The 14,072-nt window shown below is 38.1% G+C and overlaps 1 protein-coding gene across 1 annotated transcript; it reads left to right on the top strand.

The window, feature by feature from the left end:
• Positions 1-2,341: 2,341 nt before the first annotated feature.
• On the top strand, positions 2,342-11,908 carry LOC135465641 (dysbindin-like). The gene is made up of 8 exons (XM_064742923.1): positions 2,342-2,499; positions 3,872-3,973; positions 6,562-6,622; positions 7,452-7,584; positions 8,094-8,249; positions 8,742-8,882; positions 9,172-9,300; positions 9,788-11,908. Exons 1-8 carry the CDS (start codon positions 2,438-2,440, stop codon positions 10,228-10,230), a joined length of 1,227 nt encoding a protein of 408 aa, XP_064598993.1. The 5' UTR covers positions 2,342-2,437; the 3' UTR covers positions 10,231-11,908.
• Positions 11,909-14,072: the final 2,164 nt, after the last annotated feature.

The raw sequence follows: 14,072 nt of genomic DNA, 5'->3' as shown, positions 1-14,072 counted from the left end.
ATTATATCACAGATTATCCGCAGGGTCATCCGTTCGATGCTAATAAAGACGCATCGTCACTAGTCGCCCTGCGGATAGACACTCTCAGGTACAGATTAATCTGTTGTTCGCTACCTAACAGCTTTATACATGTACGACCTTGTTCCCAGCAACACTTTATCCATGTATTATGCCATGTAACTAAACCACTGTCTGTTTTGACACGTAAGTAACATGTTCCTTAGTTACTGGTAACACATATCCTATATAAAGATTCATTTATTTATTTATTTATTTGATTGGTGTTTTACGCCGTACTCAAGAATATTTCACTTATACGATGACGGCCAGCATTATGGTGGGGGGAAAACCGGGCAGAGCCCGAGGGAAACCCACGACCATCCGCAGGTTGCTGACAGGCCTTCCCACATACGGCCGGAGAGGAAGCCAACATGAGCTGGTCTTGAACTCACAGCGACCGCATTGGTGAGAGGCTTCTGGGTCATTACGCTGCGCTGAGCCACCAACAGAGCCACGGAGGCCTCATCCAATATTAAGATCTCTGTGGACATTCATATTCATATTTCTTGAAAATAACACGAAGTTTGAAACTGCAGTTGGAATATAACAGAATGTAGAAAGTTAAACAGGGGTTTTATTATTTTTATTCCTATGTAAATTCTCTTCACCAGGGGATCTTTTTCCTCTATTTCTTCATATATATATATATATATATATATATATATATATATATATATATATATATATATATAAATATATATATATATATATACATATACATATACCAGTACACTTTAATACAAGGGAAACAACTTCTCATTAAAAATGAAGTGAACTCACGCCCTTGTATAGCGAATGAATGAATGCTTACAGTTTAACGCCGTACTTAGTAATATTTCAGTCATGTGACGACGGGGAGTCATTAGGTGTGTGTACATATACTATGTCTTCTTGGGGCAGAGCGAGTCCATGCCTCCACTGAAGTATGTACAGTGCCGAAGACACCAGACACAACACCTCACCTAGACAAATTGTACTGACACCAGGCCAACCAGCCCTGTATCCTTGCTCTAACCTCTCAGTGCTGAGCGCCAAGCGAGGCAACAGCAAGCACCATTTTAAAAGTCTTGACCTGACCCGGGTTAGATCTCGGGTCTCCTGATTTTGCCCTTGTATATTTTAATTCATTGGTGTTTTACGCCGTACTCAAGAATATTTCGCTTATACGACGGCGGCCAGCATTATGGTGGGAGGAAACCGGGCAGAGCCCGAGGGAAACCCAGCCAAGACCATCCGCAGGTTGCTTCCCACGTACGGCCGGAGAGGAAGCCAGCATGAGCTGGACTTGAACTCACAGCGACCGCATGGGTTAGAGGCTCCTGGGTCATTACGCTGCGCCAGCGTACTAACCACCTGAGCTTTCCCTTGAGAGATGTCATTGACATTGATGCATGCCATTGACATGTTTCTCAAAAATGATTTTCTTTTTTTGTCTTCTTATTTCTTATTTCAAGAAACTCTTGAAATATTAACAACTGTGCAAGAATGGCTTTGTAATTACCTAAAGGCCAACAGAAGAAAAGAAATCGGTGCAGTGATAGAATCAAACTGGGTGAATGATGTGCACATGAATCTTGAATCCTAATTAAGTTTTTTTATTTTTTTGTTAAATTCAAAACAGAATAGTGTCAAAGACACATATCTTCAAATTGATTTGAACAACATGCTTTTTCATCCACTGCGTCCCCCACCAATATTTGTTTAACTGCATGTATTTCCGTTCATTTCTGAAAGGTTGGCCAGTACGGTGTAATTAGGCTTTTGTTTGAAGCACACATAGGTCTATAGGTTATAGCTCACACGTACGCGGAAGGTACTGCACCACATTAGGCCTATATGGAAAACTGAAAAGCACTGTTTATACAAGCAGTGTCCATATTTGCAAGGGTTTCTCATATGTTTTTTTTAAAGAATTACATCATGTATGTGAAATGATAACTTGCGTAGCAAAGAAAGGCATTGCAGTGAAAAAGTCTCGCTGAAAACTTGGGGGGCCTAGGCCGGATAGTAAGAAAAAAAATCTCATGGCGTAAACCAGATATAGATATTGACAATAAAGAGCACTAGATGGTTTTGAACTCCAGAGGTTTGTGTTAAAAGCCTACACATACATTTACTTTCGGACAGGGCGCATCCTCGCTTTTTTAATGGACAGAGTATGAGCGAAAGCCACACTAGTCACTAGTGCCACATGTTACAGAGATTGTAGGCCCTGCTTGGAGATTGTATGAATTGGTCACGTGACTTCAGCTCCCCCTTATCATGTGACCAGTAAATATGGTTGACTGTCGTCCGATGGTGAGCGTATTCGTCTGTCGGGTCAAACACAAACAACGTGTCTTCTGCCAATGACGGATGTGAACTGCAGACGGTCACGATGAGTGTGTTTAAGAATATCAAAGGCACTATTCAGAGTGTTCAACAGGACATTTCAACCAGGTAGGAGAGACAGTTAGCTGAGCCGTGTGAACTGAAACTACTGTAAGAAAAGTTGCTGTGTCCGATGTTGCTAGATGTACACATGATGTCGTCTTGCCTGTGTGTGTCTCGAACCAGTACCGTACATCATGACATGATACATGTATCAGGCAGGAACTGATATGGCTTATGACATTACTTTGGATATAACACATAATTCATCCAGTTTACTTGTTAGAGTTGCAAAAATTTGATTACCATGCATATGTGGCAGTTCTAAAAACCTTCACTGCATGTGCGGTACTTCAAAAATGTGGTACGTGGGAAGGTCTTGCACCAACCTGCGGATTGTTTCCACATGTGTGTTCCACAATTAGTTACGAGATTAATCTATAAAATCAAATTGTTTCTATTGATGCCATAGCTAGCTATTTTCATGGCATATTTATTTTCAAATCCAATATTTAATGGTTTCCAGGTATCATTTTCATAAAAATACAATATTGATTTAGATATGAATAGATTTTTCCTTACAGCTGTGTTATTGTATAGCGGGTAGTGTAGATTGTTTTGATATCAGTGCACCATCTGACAAGTGGCAAGAAGGGAGGTACCAGCAACAAGCTGTTTCAGCCTCAGTATAGGCCCAGCTGGAGCCAGGTGTTGTCAGTGCCTATGAGTTTTATATGCAGAAGTATAACATGAACTGAAAGTACAATACTTCCCACAGTTTAGAACAATGGTTCCATTTCTGCAATATATATATGTGGTAATAACTTGCACTGGAAGGCAGGGCCTGGGAGGACTGAAGGGGGTAAACTATGGGGGAAGGAGTCAGTGATTGGATTGGGGGAGTGCGGTTACCTCTGAGATCAGTTGATCACGTTCCCAGGTTATAGCTTCCTTATTAACCTATTAACATATTTACGAAAGGGAAGCTGAGAAGAAGGAAACAGATCTAGGGAAAGGGTTGATATGTCTGTGAGTCATTGTAACAAACACTTCAAATTATTTGTGTACTTTAAAAGCCCTACCTAATTCAAATGTATTTTGGCTGCTGATATTTAATTGTTTGTTTTTTGATGACCCTTCTTCATATATGTTTATATATATATATATATGTATATGTAGCCAATATTTAAACATATTTGTTTTCTGATGTGGAAAAACTTGAAGATAAAATTTGTTTTTTTGCTGCAATAAACAACTGGTGTTACATTTATTTTTATATCATGAACTTCAGGTTCATAGTTTAATGTGTCATTTTTTATTAACCTAGATTGGTTCTAACTTCCAGGTAAAGTTTACAAAAAATAGTCTTTGGTGAATAGTAAATAATAGTATTTTAATACATGTTTTAAATACTGATGGTACTTCTTTATCTCTTCATTAGCATCAAGTCTTTAACGACCTCCACCAAAGAAAAAGATGTTGCAGTGAGAACGGCCAAAAGTCATGGTGTTAACTTGGATGCAGGGGCTGACTTGCTTCACAGGTATGTGTTCTGTGAGGTCTGTTTGATTGTGATTGGCTGCAGAAAAACTGTTAAAGGAATATAATGTATGATGGGAAAGTCAACTCCAGGAGTTGGTCAATATATTATTAAAAAATCACATATTGCTTGTTTTTCAAAAACAAGGTCTTTATGTGACCTTTATTAAGCCACATTTATCCTATTAAAACAAGGGCCATATGCAGACACACATGTTTCGATGCATATATTTTGGCCAGTTATATTATCACAATTTCATCCAGGTCTCAGAATTTGGTAGCATTTATTTCGTTTTTTTTGGGATTGTAAACATTGGCATATTTTTGGGCAAAAACATTTTTAATTCAGGTTACATGTATTAAGTTTTAGTTTGGTTCCTCAAAGAAACAAGTACTGGCTGTTGTTCATGTTGCTTTCGTTTCTTTTTGTTAAATGTCCTGCTGTAACTCTTCAACCTTTTCAACCACTAAAGCACTTTTTAAGTGGAATTTATGCATACAGTTATTATAAAAATGACTCTAAAAATTATTTGTTTGTGTCACTTACAATGCAAGCACTTTTCTAATTGGAATTTATACATACAAGTATAATGAAAATAACTCGAAAAAGTATTTGTTTGTGTCACTCATGATGCAAGCTTCATAATTAAAATGGTGCACATTATTTTTTTACAGACCATAGCTCTCTCAGATTGTTTCAGAATATTGGTTGCAGAGGCGGTCGAAAAGGTTGAAGAGTTAGGGTGTTCCATTCTGACATGCTTGGAAATTCAGGGGTTTCCTGATGGGATATTTGTCAGAAAATGTACATATCTGTATTGGACTGTATCTGTGTTCCTATTTTACACAGCACAATGGGCAGCCCATCAAAATAATCCCCAGAACACATAAATTAGACAGATCATATCAAGACTACGTACTAATTAAGTCTTTTGTTATTAGATGGAATTATTTTGTATGGCAATAGCATATGGACAAGAAGGTGCAGAAGTTTTTAAATTTTCAACTTAATGACCCAGACTATGACACAAAACAAGCCTTGTGCATCCATCTAGGGCACCCTACCCACATTTTTGCAAATTTCTGACAAAAACAGTTTTATATTAATTATTCACAATTGACTGTTTATGTTAATTACATTTCTTACCTGTTTAGTGGTATAAAATATGATATGATTGAAAAGCACAGGTGGGCTGCCCCACAATGACACATGTGGATTGTTTTGCATTATATTTTATACATCTACATGAGAAACAGAAAGAAATATGCACATTTTACTCCATGCCATTGTCTTAGAAGATAATTAGATTAATCTTAATGACTGATGGTTGTATATATGCTGCATATAGTCACTGTTTGGTAAGGATTACTTTGTGCTCTTTATTAGTGTTTTATCTTTACTATAAAGCAAGATATGGTCGAAAAGAAATTTACAGATATCTGACATGAGCGGAGCCTTAGCCAGAATTGTAGCAGAGATAAATCCACAACATCGTTTGAAATGTCAAAGTGAACGTTGAACAATGTGAAAAAGTCATTTATAATACAAACCTTTTCAGACCATGGTCGGTTTCATGTTGCGTCCTTGCATGTAGCTAAGTGTGTCGTTTATTGATTTATTTGATTGGTGTTTTATGCTGTATTCAAGAATATTTCATTTATGCGATGGTGGCCAGCATTATGGTGGGAGGAAACCAGGCAGAGCCCGGGGCAGAATGTTTTCCTTAACTGCCATGATAGTGGTGGGTTTCTCATGGGCTCTGCCTAGTTTCCTCCCACCATAATACCGGCCGGTGTTGTATAAGTGAAATATTCTTGAGCACAGCATAAAATACCAATCATATCAATAAATAAATAAATAAACTACCATGATGATGTATGGTGTGGAGGTATAAAGTGCATTTGGCTAAGGGCAACTTTGCTTCATGAAACCAGCCCTAATGGAAGTGATGAGATGTCACACCACTTTCTTCATGAGATTTTTTTCATTATTTTGCGAGAAATATTTAGAAAATCGTTAGTTTCTGTAAAGTCATCTATCATGAGCCACTGAAGATTATACAGATGTGCTTTAAAGGATATTCAGCTGCTAAAAAAAAATGTGATAAATGATTAAAAATGACTGCAGTCACGTTTATGGAAAATCAGTACATGTAGTTGATAGAAAACTACCACACTGCACCTAGCACTTGAATCCCCTGACACACCAGCTTATTGGAGCATGCAACCTCATTGCTTAAGAGTTTGTCCTCTTCTGGTTATGTATTTATTTAATATGTGCTTAATTGTCATACTCAAGAATTTCTAATTAAATGACAGGTGTAAAGTTTATGGGCAAAGGGATCTTCGAGTACCTGAAGTAAACCACCAACCTTTGCTAGATACTTAACAAAACTCCGGATTTATAGATGCAGCTGAAGCGACAAGAGCTGGATTTGAACATGCTACCTTATTGGTCAAGGGACAGATTCCAACCATCTGAGCACTAAAATATCTTCTTATTACACTTAGGAAGTTCTTCAGGTAGCTGGTTTCTGTTTAAGTGGTGCTGAATTTTGTTTTCACTTTATTTCTATACATGTCTTCACTCAGGTATCAAGAGAACTGGAAGGAGCTGAACAAACAGGCAGAGGAGAATGCATCTAAGGCTGAGGTAGGGGGAATAACTCTGCAACTGAATGTCTTTTGTAGTGTGGATAGTATTAATTTACCCTTGAACGCATCATCTGACTGGAACTGAATGAAAGTCATCTTAAAATTTTGTAGTGTGACTGTCTTCTAATGTTATTTGATCAAACATGTAATTTGATAAAATGTTTGATGGTGCAGAGCATTTGCATGATATAATTATGACTGTAATTTTTAACTAGCCTTACAAAGTGAGGAGAGGTATTGTGAAAGGGTAATCAGATGCTATTGGTGCAATGTCATTGTCTAGTTTGGTTAAGTTTTTTGCCAGTTATAAGGTTGCACTGGCCACCCACAATACACAGATTGGCAATCGTCAAAGACTAAGAATGTTTTTTACCTCATAGCTCAACATTTTGCTCAGCTATTAACAGGGTGCAATTGCCTCCTATAGTACTTGGAAGGCCAAATGTTTGCAATTTGCATATCAAAGATTTCTGTGGTAAAGTTGTGTACTAATTCCCCTCAGTGTCTTTTTACCACCACAATGATATACAACTGCATAACATCAGTGCTATGAAATCATCATGCATATGATACACAGTGATAGTTGTTACATTATAATAATTTTGGCCTTTTTTGTTGATTTAGTGGCAAGATCTTATCACTTTCATTCTACTTTTTTTGGTTTAGAGGTCAATATTTGATTGTATCACATGACTTGAACATTATGTAGTTATATGACAAACTGCTCAATCAGGCGAGATACCGGTATTCTCTGAATGTCTTGTTTATTATAGAGGCAGTTCTTTTTCTGTAAGTTTAAACTACTTGTTGCTTTTCGTATATTGAAGGATCTGGCAATTTTGATTGGCTCCTTGTATGTAAGGTATAGTGGCCAATCAGAAAGTCTGACACAGTTGAAGGAGGAAACCAGCACTTTACCTACAGTTCTCCAACAGCTTCAAGATTTGACAAATCAAATTGGTTAGTATATAACTAAATGCCTCAGATTGGAATAAAATGAAGACAATTTTCTATTTATAATGTTGATTTATTTATGACTGATGAATTTATTTTTACGATTAGTGCAGTTCTGTTTTGTTAGGCACCCTCTATTTTCTCAAGAAAATGAAGTAGCTCTGTAATGTATCAAATACATTTAAGTCTTTGGCATTGCTGTAAGATTTGTATACAAAGTATGATTATGGCAAAATGTAGTAAAATTAAAGTTAAGCTTTGTCTGCTTTTTTTTTTTTTGTTTGCTTGATTTTGATTGATTCATCTGCCTTATAGGTTCGCTGAAAAGTTTTTTTCTAACTTTCTATTAATTTCTTATTGGAAAAACTTAAGTGTTGCCATCAAAAAATTATCATTCAAAGGACTTTATGTGCTTCTGAAAGCGCACTTTTATAGGCCAAACATTACGTGAAATACGGTAGTTTTGTATAGTGTTGCCTGTGAATGATGTGTACTGGACTTGGCCTATGCTGCAGCTAAGGTGGAGGAACTATGCGAGCAGGTGGAAGCAGCAGAGATTCACCTGGAGAACATCTGTGAGGTGCAGGAGTTTAAGAGAGCCCAGGCTACTCATCACCAACAGCTGGCAGCATATAAAGAGATGAAACAAAGGGATGTGGAGAAATTCAAAGGTAGACTACCACTGTCTTAGAGATGGATTTAAGCGGTATTTATGCTCATGTGAATTCAAATACTGTCATTATATATATATGAAGTTATTTTAATCAGAGGGAGGATGTCAGGTTATGCCCTCATGGTTAAGATCCTGTAAATGCACAAGATTGTGGGTTCAATCCCACGGACAGCGAAGATTCTTCTCCTCTGACCTTTATAGCATCACATGGCAATTAGCAGTCGATGGTAATATTTAATGCAGAGTATTAATTGTTTGTTTTTTTTTATTTGAACAGTGTACATATAAATTTTCCACTTATTTGACAAAGTATGAAAACTACAAAAAATCATATCAAATCACTTGATATTTGGCTTATTTAGTCTTGTCAACTTTAATCTGGTACACATGTATCTCCAAAATAACAGATCTTGAGTTTTAATATAAACCATTCTGTAAAAACCGGTGATAAATGTATAAAGCATAACATTGATAAAATGATTTCTTTCAGTTTCGCTTGCACAGCAGCATGCCAAGAATATAAAATCTCGAGACATGAAGAGACAGACACAGCTGAAAGAGCGCCAGTCGATATTCCAGGAAGCGTTTGATAAGGACATCAACTACTACCGAACATTTGGTCATACCGAAAGTAAGTCATTGTCTTCTGTATTTGACATTCTCATTTTTTATGTATTCTTCAATGTGATGGTTTTAAATGTGTTTGATTACCAGAACTGCAGGCCAATATATTTCATAAATATTTTACATGGACACTAGATTTCATTCATATATATAACCCAAATGGGTATGACCATCAAGACCACTTTCTTCCTTGGCAGGATAATGTACAAAAGGAAAGTGTAGGTGGTCAGTTTTATTGGGAAGTAAGTTAATACATATACTTACCTGTTCATTCTTCGGATCATTTCCATGGTAAGGACAGCCCAGTGTGGAAAATGAGGTTGCCGAGAGGAAGTTAGCTGAGATAAAGATAGAAGAAGATGCGAGTGCCTTGGATAGTTTTCTGGAGTCTACAGATGTGACTCCATCTAGCGACAGGCCACCAGGTAACCCATATTACATATTATAATGCTGGCTGCCGTAGTATAAATGAAATATTCTTGAGTATTTTGTAAAAGTACAGCGAGAATAGCTGCAACAATGACACCATCAAATTTTTATTACAACAATAACACCATCAGAGTGTTATTACAACAATAAAATCATCAGAGAGTAGCTGCAGTAATAACATGCTCAGAAAGTGCCTACACCAGGAACAACTTCAAGAGTGGCTGCAACAGTAACTCTTATCAAGTAATGGCTGTATCAATATAACCAGCTTTTATGTGTAAACCCCATTCTTGTATAACTGATAGCAGCTCTTACATTTATGAAGCAATACTTTAAAGCAGTACATTACTGCAATAAGCTGCTATAATCTTAAAATACTTTCCACTTACTCTTTGGTGAGAAAGAATCCCATCTGTTACAGCAGAGTCGGAAATGTATGGGAAATAGCCCTAATAAAGTTTAACCTAAATTTTCTTTTTTCAGTGTTTACAGAGGATGAAATGCCAGAGGAGGAATGTGACTCTGGGGTTATCAATGATAGCATTGAAGGCCTGGAATCTGCCACTTCTGGCCTTCAAGACACTGACAACAGCACCTGTATGGCTGATGTCACTAGACAAGAACTGTCTGGAGAGAGTCATGTGGAGAAGGCAGACAGCTACATGCTGGGTGCCGCAGAAGCCGGAGAAAGCTGTGATAAAGATTCCGTGGGGGATGAGAGGATAGTGGAGAGGGAAGATGATGTTACTAGTAATGATAACGTTAAGACATTACCAAATGGACTGGATGTATCAGATGAAATGGCGTCAGCTGACACAAAGTCCACGACTCTTGCCGATGAACTGTCCGCTGCTGACACTGTTTCCAGTACCGAGGATGAGTCATCAATTGGTGCTAAGATTTCATCTGAAAATGCTGATTCTTAGATCAGTGGGGTTATGTCAAAGTATATATGCTGATCGTTGGGAGAATTTTGTTTTGTTCAAGAATCAGTGTTGTAAAATGATGTTTCAGAGTATTATCGGTTATAAAAAAAGTGACTGTTAAGTTGAAGATATGATGGGAGTTGCAGGATGTAAACATGAAAACATGATAACTTATGCAATACCAATTTTTATATAGAAGTGTTTGCATAGAGCCTTTTTGTCATGTGTATATTTATGCAGTAATGATGGAATATACAGTAATCTGCAGGTATTAATCTCATCTCACAGTTGATTCACGTCATAAATCAACTTGAAACATTTCCCCATACATCGAGCCCCACAATTTTTCCAAGCATGACCTTCAGGAAATTAACTGGAGTTAGTTTCTGTAGCAGAAATGTAGAACCAGTTGTGGATCAAATGCTGTCTGTATAAGGAGGGGGTCAATTTATTTTTCCAAGCATGACCTGCAGAAAATTAACTGAAGTTAGCTTCTGTGGCAGAAATGTAGAACCAGTTGTGGATCAAATGCTGTCTGTATAAGGAGGGGGTCAATTTATTTTTCCAAGCATGACCTTCAGAAAATTAACTGAAGTTAGCTTCTGTGCTAGAAATGTAGAACCAGTTGTGGATCAAATGCTGTTTGTATAATAAGGGGGCCAGGGTATGAAAAGTTTCGGATGTGCCATATAATACACCATTTTCATACACCATGTTAACATGTCTTTGCTTGTTTATATGACAACCAATCTGCCGACTCTAATAGTTGATTTGTGTGCAGCTAAGCATTCGCAACTCGTCACTCGTATTTGGTGGCACTAGACATCTGACATGAAAGCAATTTGTGTTTGTTCTAAGCTATTTTTGAATTATTATAATGGTATAGGAAACACCGTACGACCCTGTATTAATGACTGGTACTCCTTGAATGTGTGGATATTTTGTAAACTGGACTTAAGGTGAGTAAGATATAAAGTAAGTTTATATAGATTTATACATATTTTTGATTTAGTGTTCTGTGAAGGAAACTTACTCGATTGCTGTAAGACAGGTTGTTGACCAATGCTAGAATAGCACCTTGCATATGATGTACCTGAGACTGATATACAGTGTGTATGATAGTCCCAGGATGTACAGAGGAAAATCACTTTAGTGCAGTGAGACAGGGTGTTGACAAATACCGGGACAGCACCTAGTGTGTGATGCAAGCCTGCAGAAGAAAAGGACTCAAATGCAGTGAGACAGTGTGTTGACTAATACCGGGACAGCACCTAGTGTGTGATGTAAGCCTGCAGAAGAAAAGGACTCAAATGCAGTGAGACAGTGTGTTGACTAATACCGGGACAGCACCTAGTGTGTGATGTAAGCCTACAGAAGAAAAGGACTCAAATGCAGTGAGACAGTATGTTGACTAATACCGGGACAGCACCTAGTGTGTGATGTAAGCCTACAGAAGAAAAGGACTCAAATGCAGTGAGACAGTGTGTTGACTAATACCGGGACAGCACCTGGTGTGTGATGTAAGCCTACAGAAGAAAAGGACTCAAATGCAGTGAGACAGTGTGTTGACTAATACCGGGACAGCACCTGGTGTGTGATGTAAGCCTGCAGAAGAAAAGGACTCAAATGCAGTGATTTGTGCAAGCAGAGTGTGTTGACTAATACCGGGACAGCACCTAGTGTGTGATGTAAGCCTGCAGAAGAAAAGGACTCAAATGCAGTGAGACAGTGTGTTGACTAATACCGGGACAGCACCTAGTGTGTGATGTAAGCCTACAGAAGAAAAGGACTCAAATGCAGTGAGACAGTGTGTTGACTAATACCGGGACAGCACCTAGTGTGTGATGTAAGCCTACAGAAGAAAAGGACTCAAATGCAGTGAGACAGTGTGTTGACTAATACTGGAACAGCACCTGGTGTGTGATGTAAGCCTACAGAAGAAAAGGACTCAAATGCAGTGAGACAGTGTGTTGACTAATACTGGAACAGCACCTGGTGTGTGATGTAAGCCTGCAGAAGAAAAGGACTCAAATGCAGTGAGACAGTGTGTTGACTAATACTGGAACAGCACCTAGTGTGTGATGTAAGCCTGCAGAAGAAAAGGACTCAAATGCAGTGAGACAGTGTGTTGACTAATACCGGGACAGCGCCTAGTGTGTGATGCAAGCCTACAGAAGAAAAGGACTCAAAAGCAGTGAGACAGTGTGTTGACTAATACTGGAACAGCACCTAGTGTGTGATGTACAGAAGAATATTGACTTGTACTCACAGCAGTGCATGTGACGTATGCAAGAATACTGACCTGAATACAGTAAGATTGTGCAAATGTTGACTAACTAACTGATAAAACAACACTTTGTACTTGATGATACAGGTGAATACTGACTGGAATGCAGCAAAACAGGGTGTTGACTACATCAAATACATGTAGATGCTAAAATTAGCTCATCATGTTTCCAGAACTTTAATGAACGTAGTTTGTATATTTTCACTTCACAACCACGCCTGTTCTCTTGGTTGTTCCCCTAGTTAGAAATGCTCGGTTTCTAGTCAACTCAGTTCTGTATCATAGAGGCGTTTGATAATTTCTTCCCAGATACATTTAAACGAGCTGTTTATAGTCATTTTGATACCACCATCATTGTATTTTTGTTTTCACTTGCACCAATGGAAATAGTGCTATGCCATATCGATGACATGCCGTATACAAGATATGCTTTTGCTTCCTGATATATTTCATTTGTCAGATAATTAGTGTATGTAATGTTCTGCTAGCATAATGTACACGATAGAACTTTGGAAGGCCCAGTATAGAACAGGGAAAAAGAAGTAATGTTGCTGTTCACTATGAGAAAAATATTGATAACCAGCACACCATTCTTCTTTATGGAGCGTAGCGTTGTGTATACGATCACTTCGTAGCTTGGCGTAGCAGAGAGACTATTTTCGCTCATTTGTATGTGGTTTATTAAAGATAAACGTAAGAAAGTAATTATTTGTGGAGTTTAAACGATGAATCATTTAGGTTTTCAACCTCTAGAATTCTTATTGCTTGCCCTCAATCGCTAAAGCACATCTGCTTATTTTCTACAGAGCAATGCATACCCTATCTTGGAGAAGAGTAGCCATGGGATGGGAATAGATAACCGCCAACCACTGACTCTTTGTTTGCCCAGTACATTTTGAAGGCATGTTTTTGGCGTGTGGTGTAGGTGACGGGTACATTGCGTAAAATTTGTGAATTGTATATATAATGAAATTTGTGCTGTTGATTATGTATTTTTACATAGTAAATTTCTATTCGAATTTACCTGTCTTGTAGAAGAATCGTTTGTCTGCAGTGTGACTTAGATGTATACAACAGCTAACATCCCTTAGTACATTAGCCATTTTACTGGTTTTGTAATGATTACGAAAGTATGGGCACACAACGCACTTTGGGGTTAATTGTTACGTATGTTGATTGAAAACCATCATGTGTTTTTTATAAGCATGTCATTTACGTGCCAACGGGCTATAATTCACATTCTTGTGTATGGCGTTCAGAAAAAATCAGATATCTAATTTATCCCTCACGAGGCTGCGGTTTGGAAGTGAGTGGCTAATATCCAAACGCTGAATATGTCCATCACAAAAGTGCAACACAACCGCACGATGCGCATCTCTCCATCGCACGACGCACATCTCGCCATGGCATGACGCACATTCTGCCGTCACACGATGCACAATTCATCATCGCACGATGCGCATCTCGCCGTCACAAGACACACATCCCGCCATCACAAGATACATATAGCACGACGCATATCGCCGAGTGAATTTTAGTGGACTCTATGTACAGT

The sequence above is a fragment of the Liolophura sinensis genome, chromosome 5, assembly GCF_032854445.1.
Source record: "Liolophura sinensis isolate JHLJ2023 chromosome 5, CUHK_Ljap_v2, whole genome shotgun sequence".
Taxonomy (NCBI): domain Eukaryota; kingdom Metazoa; phylum Mollusca; class Polyplacophora; order Chitonida; family Chitonidae; genus Liolophura; species Liolophura sinensis.
This window is presented reverse-complemented; position numbering and strand designations above follow the sequence as displayed.

What these genes read in the sequence shown, in the direction of transcription:
- LOC135465641 (XM_064742923.1), top strand. Translation starts at nt 2,438, where the DNA reads ATGAGTGTGTTTAAGAATATCAAAGGCACTATTCAGAGTGTTCAACAG. An exon ending in AGAATGCATCTAAGGCTGAG is followed by an intron (nt 6,623 to 7,451) that starts GTAGGGGGAATA and finishes CGTATATTGAAG; the next exon opens with GATCTGGCAATTTTGATTGG. An exon ending in AGATTTGACAAATCAAATTG is followed by an intron (nt 7,585 to 8,093) that starts GTTAGTATATAA and finishes CCTATGCTGCAG; the next exon opens with CTAAGGTGGAGGAACTATGC.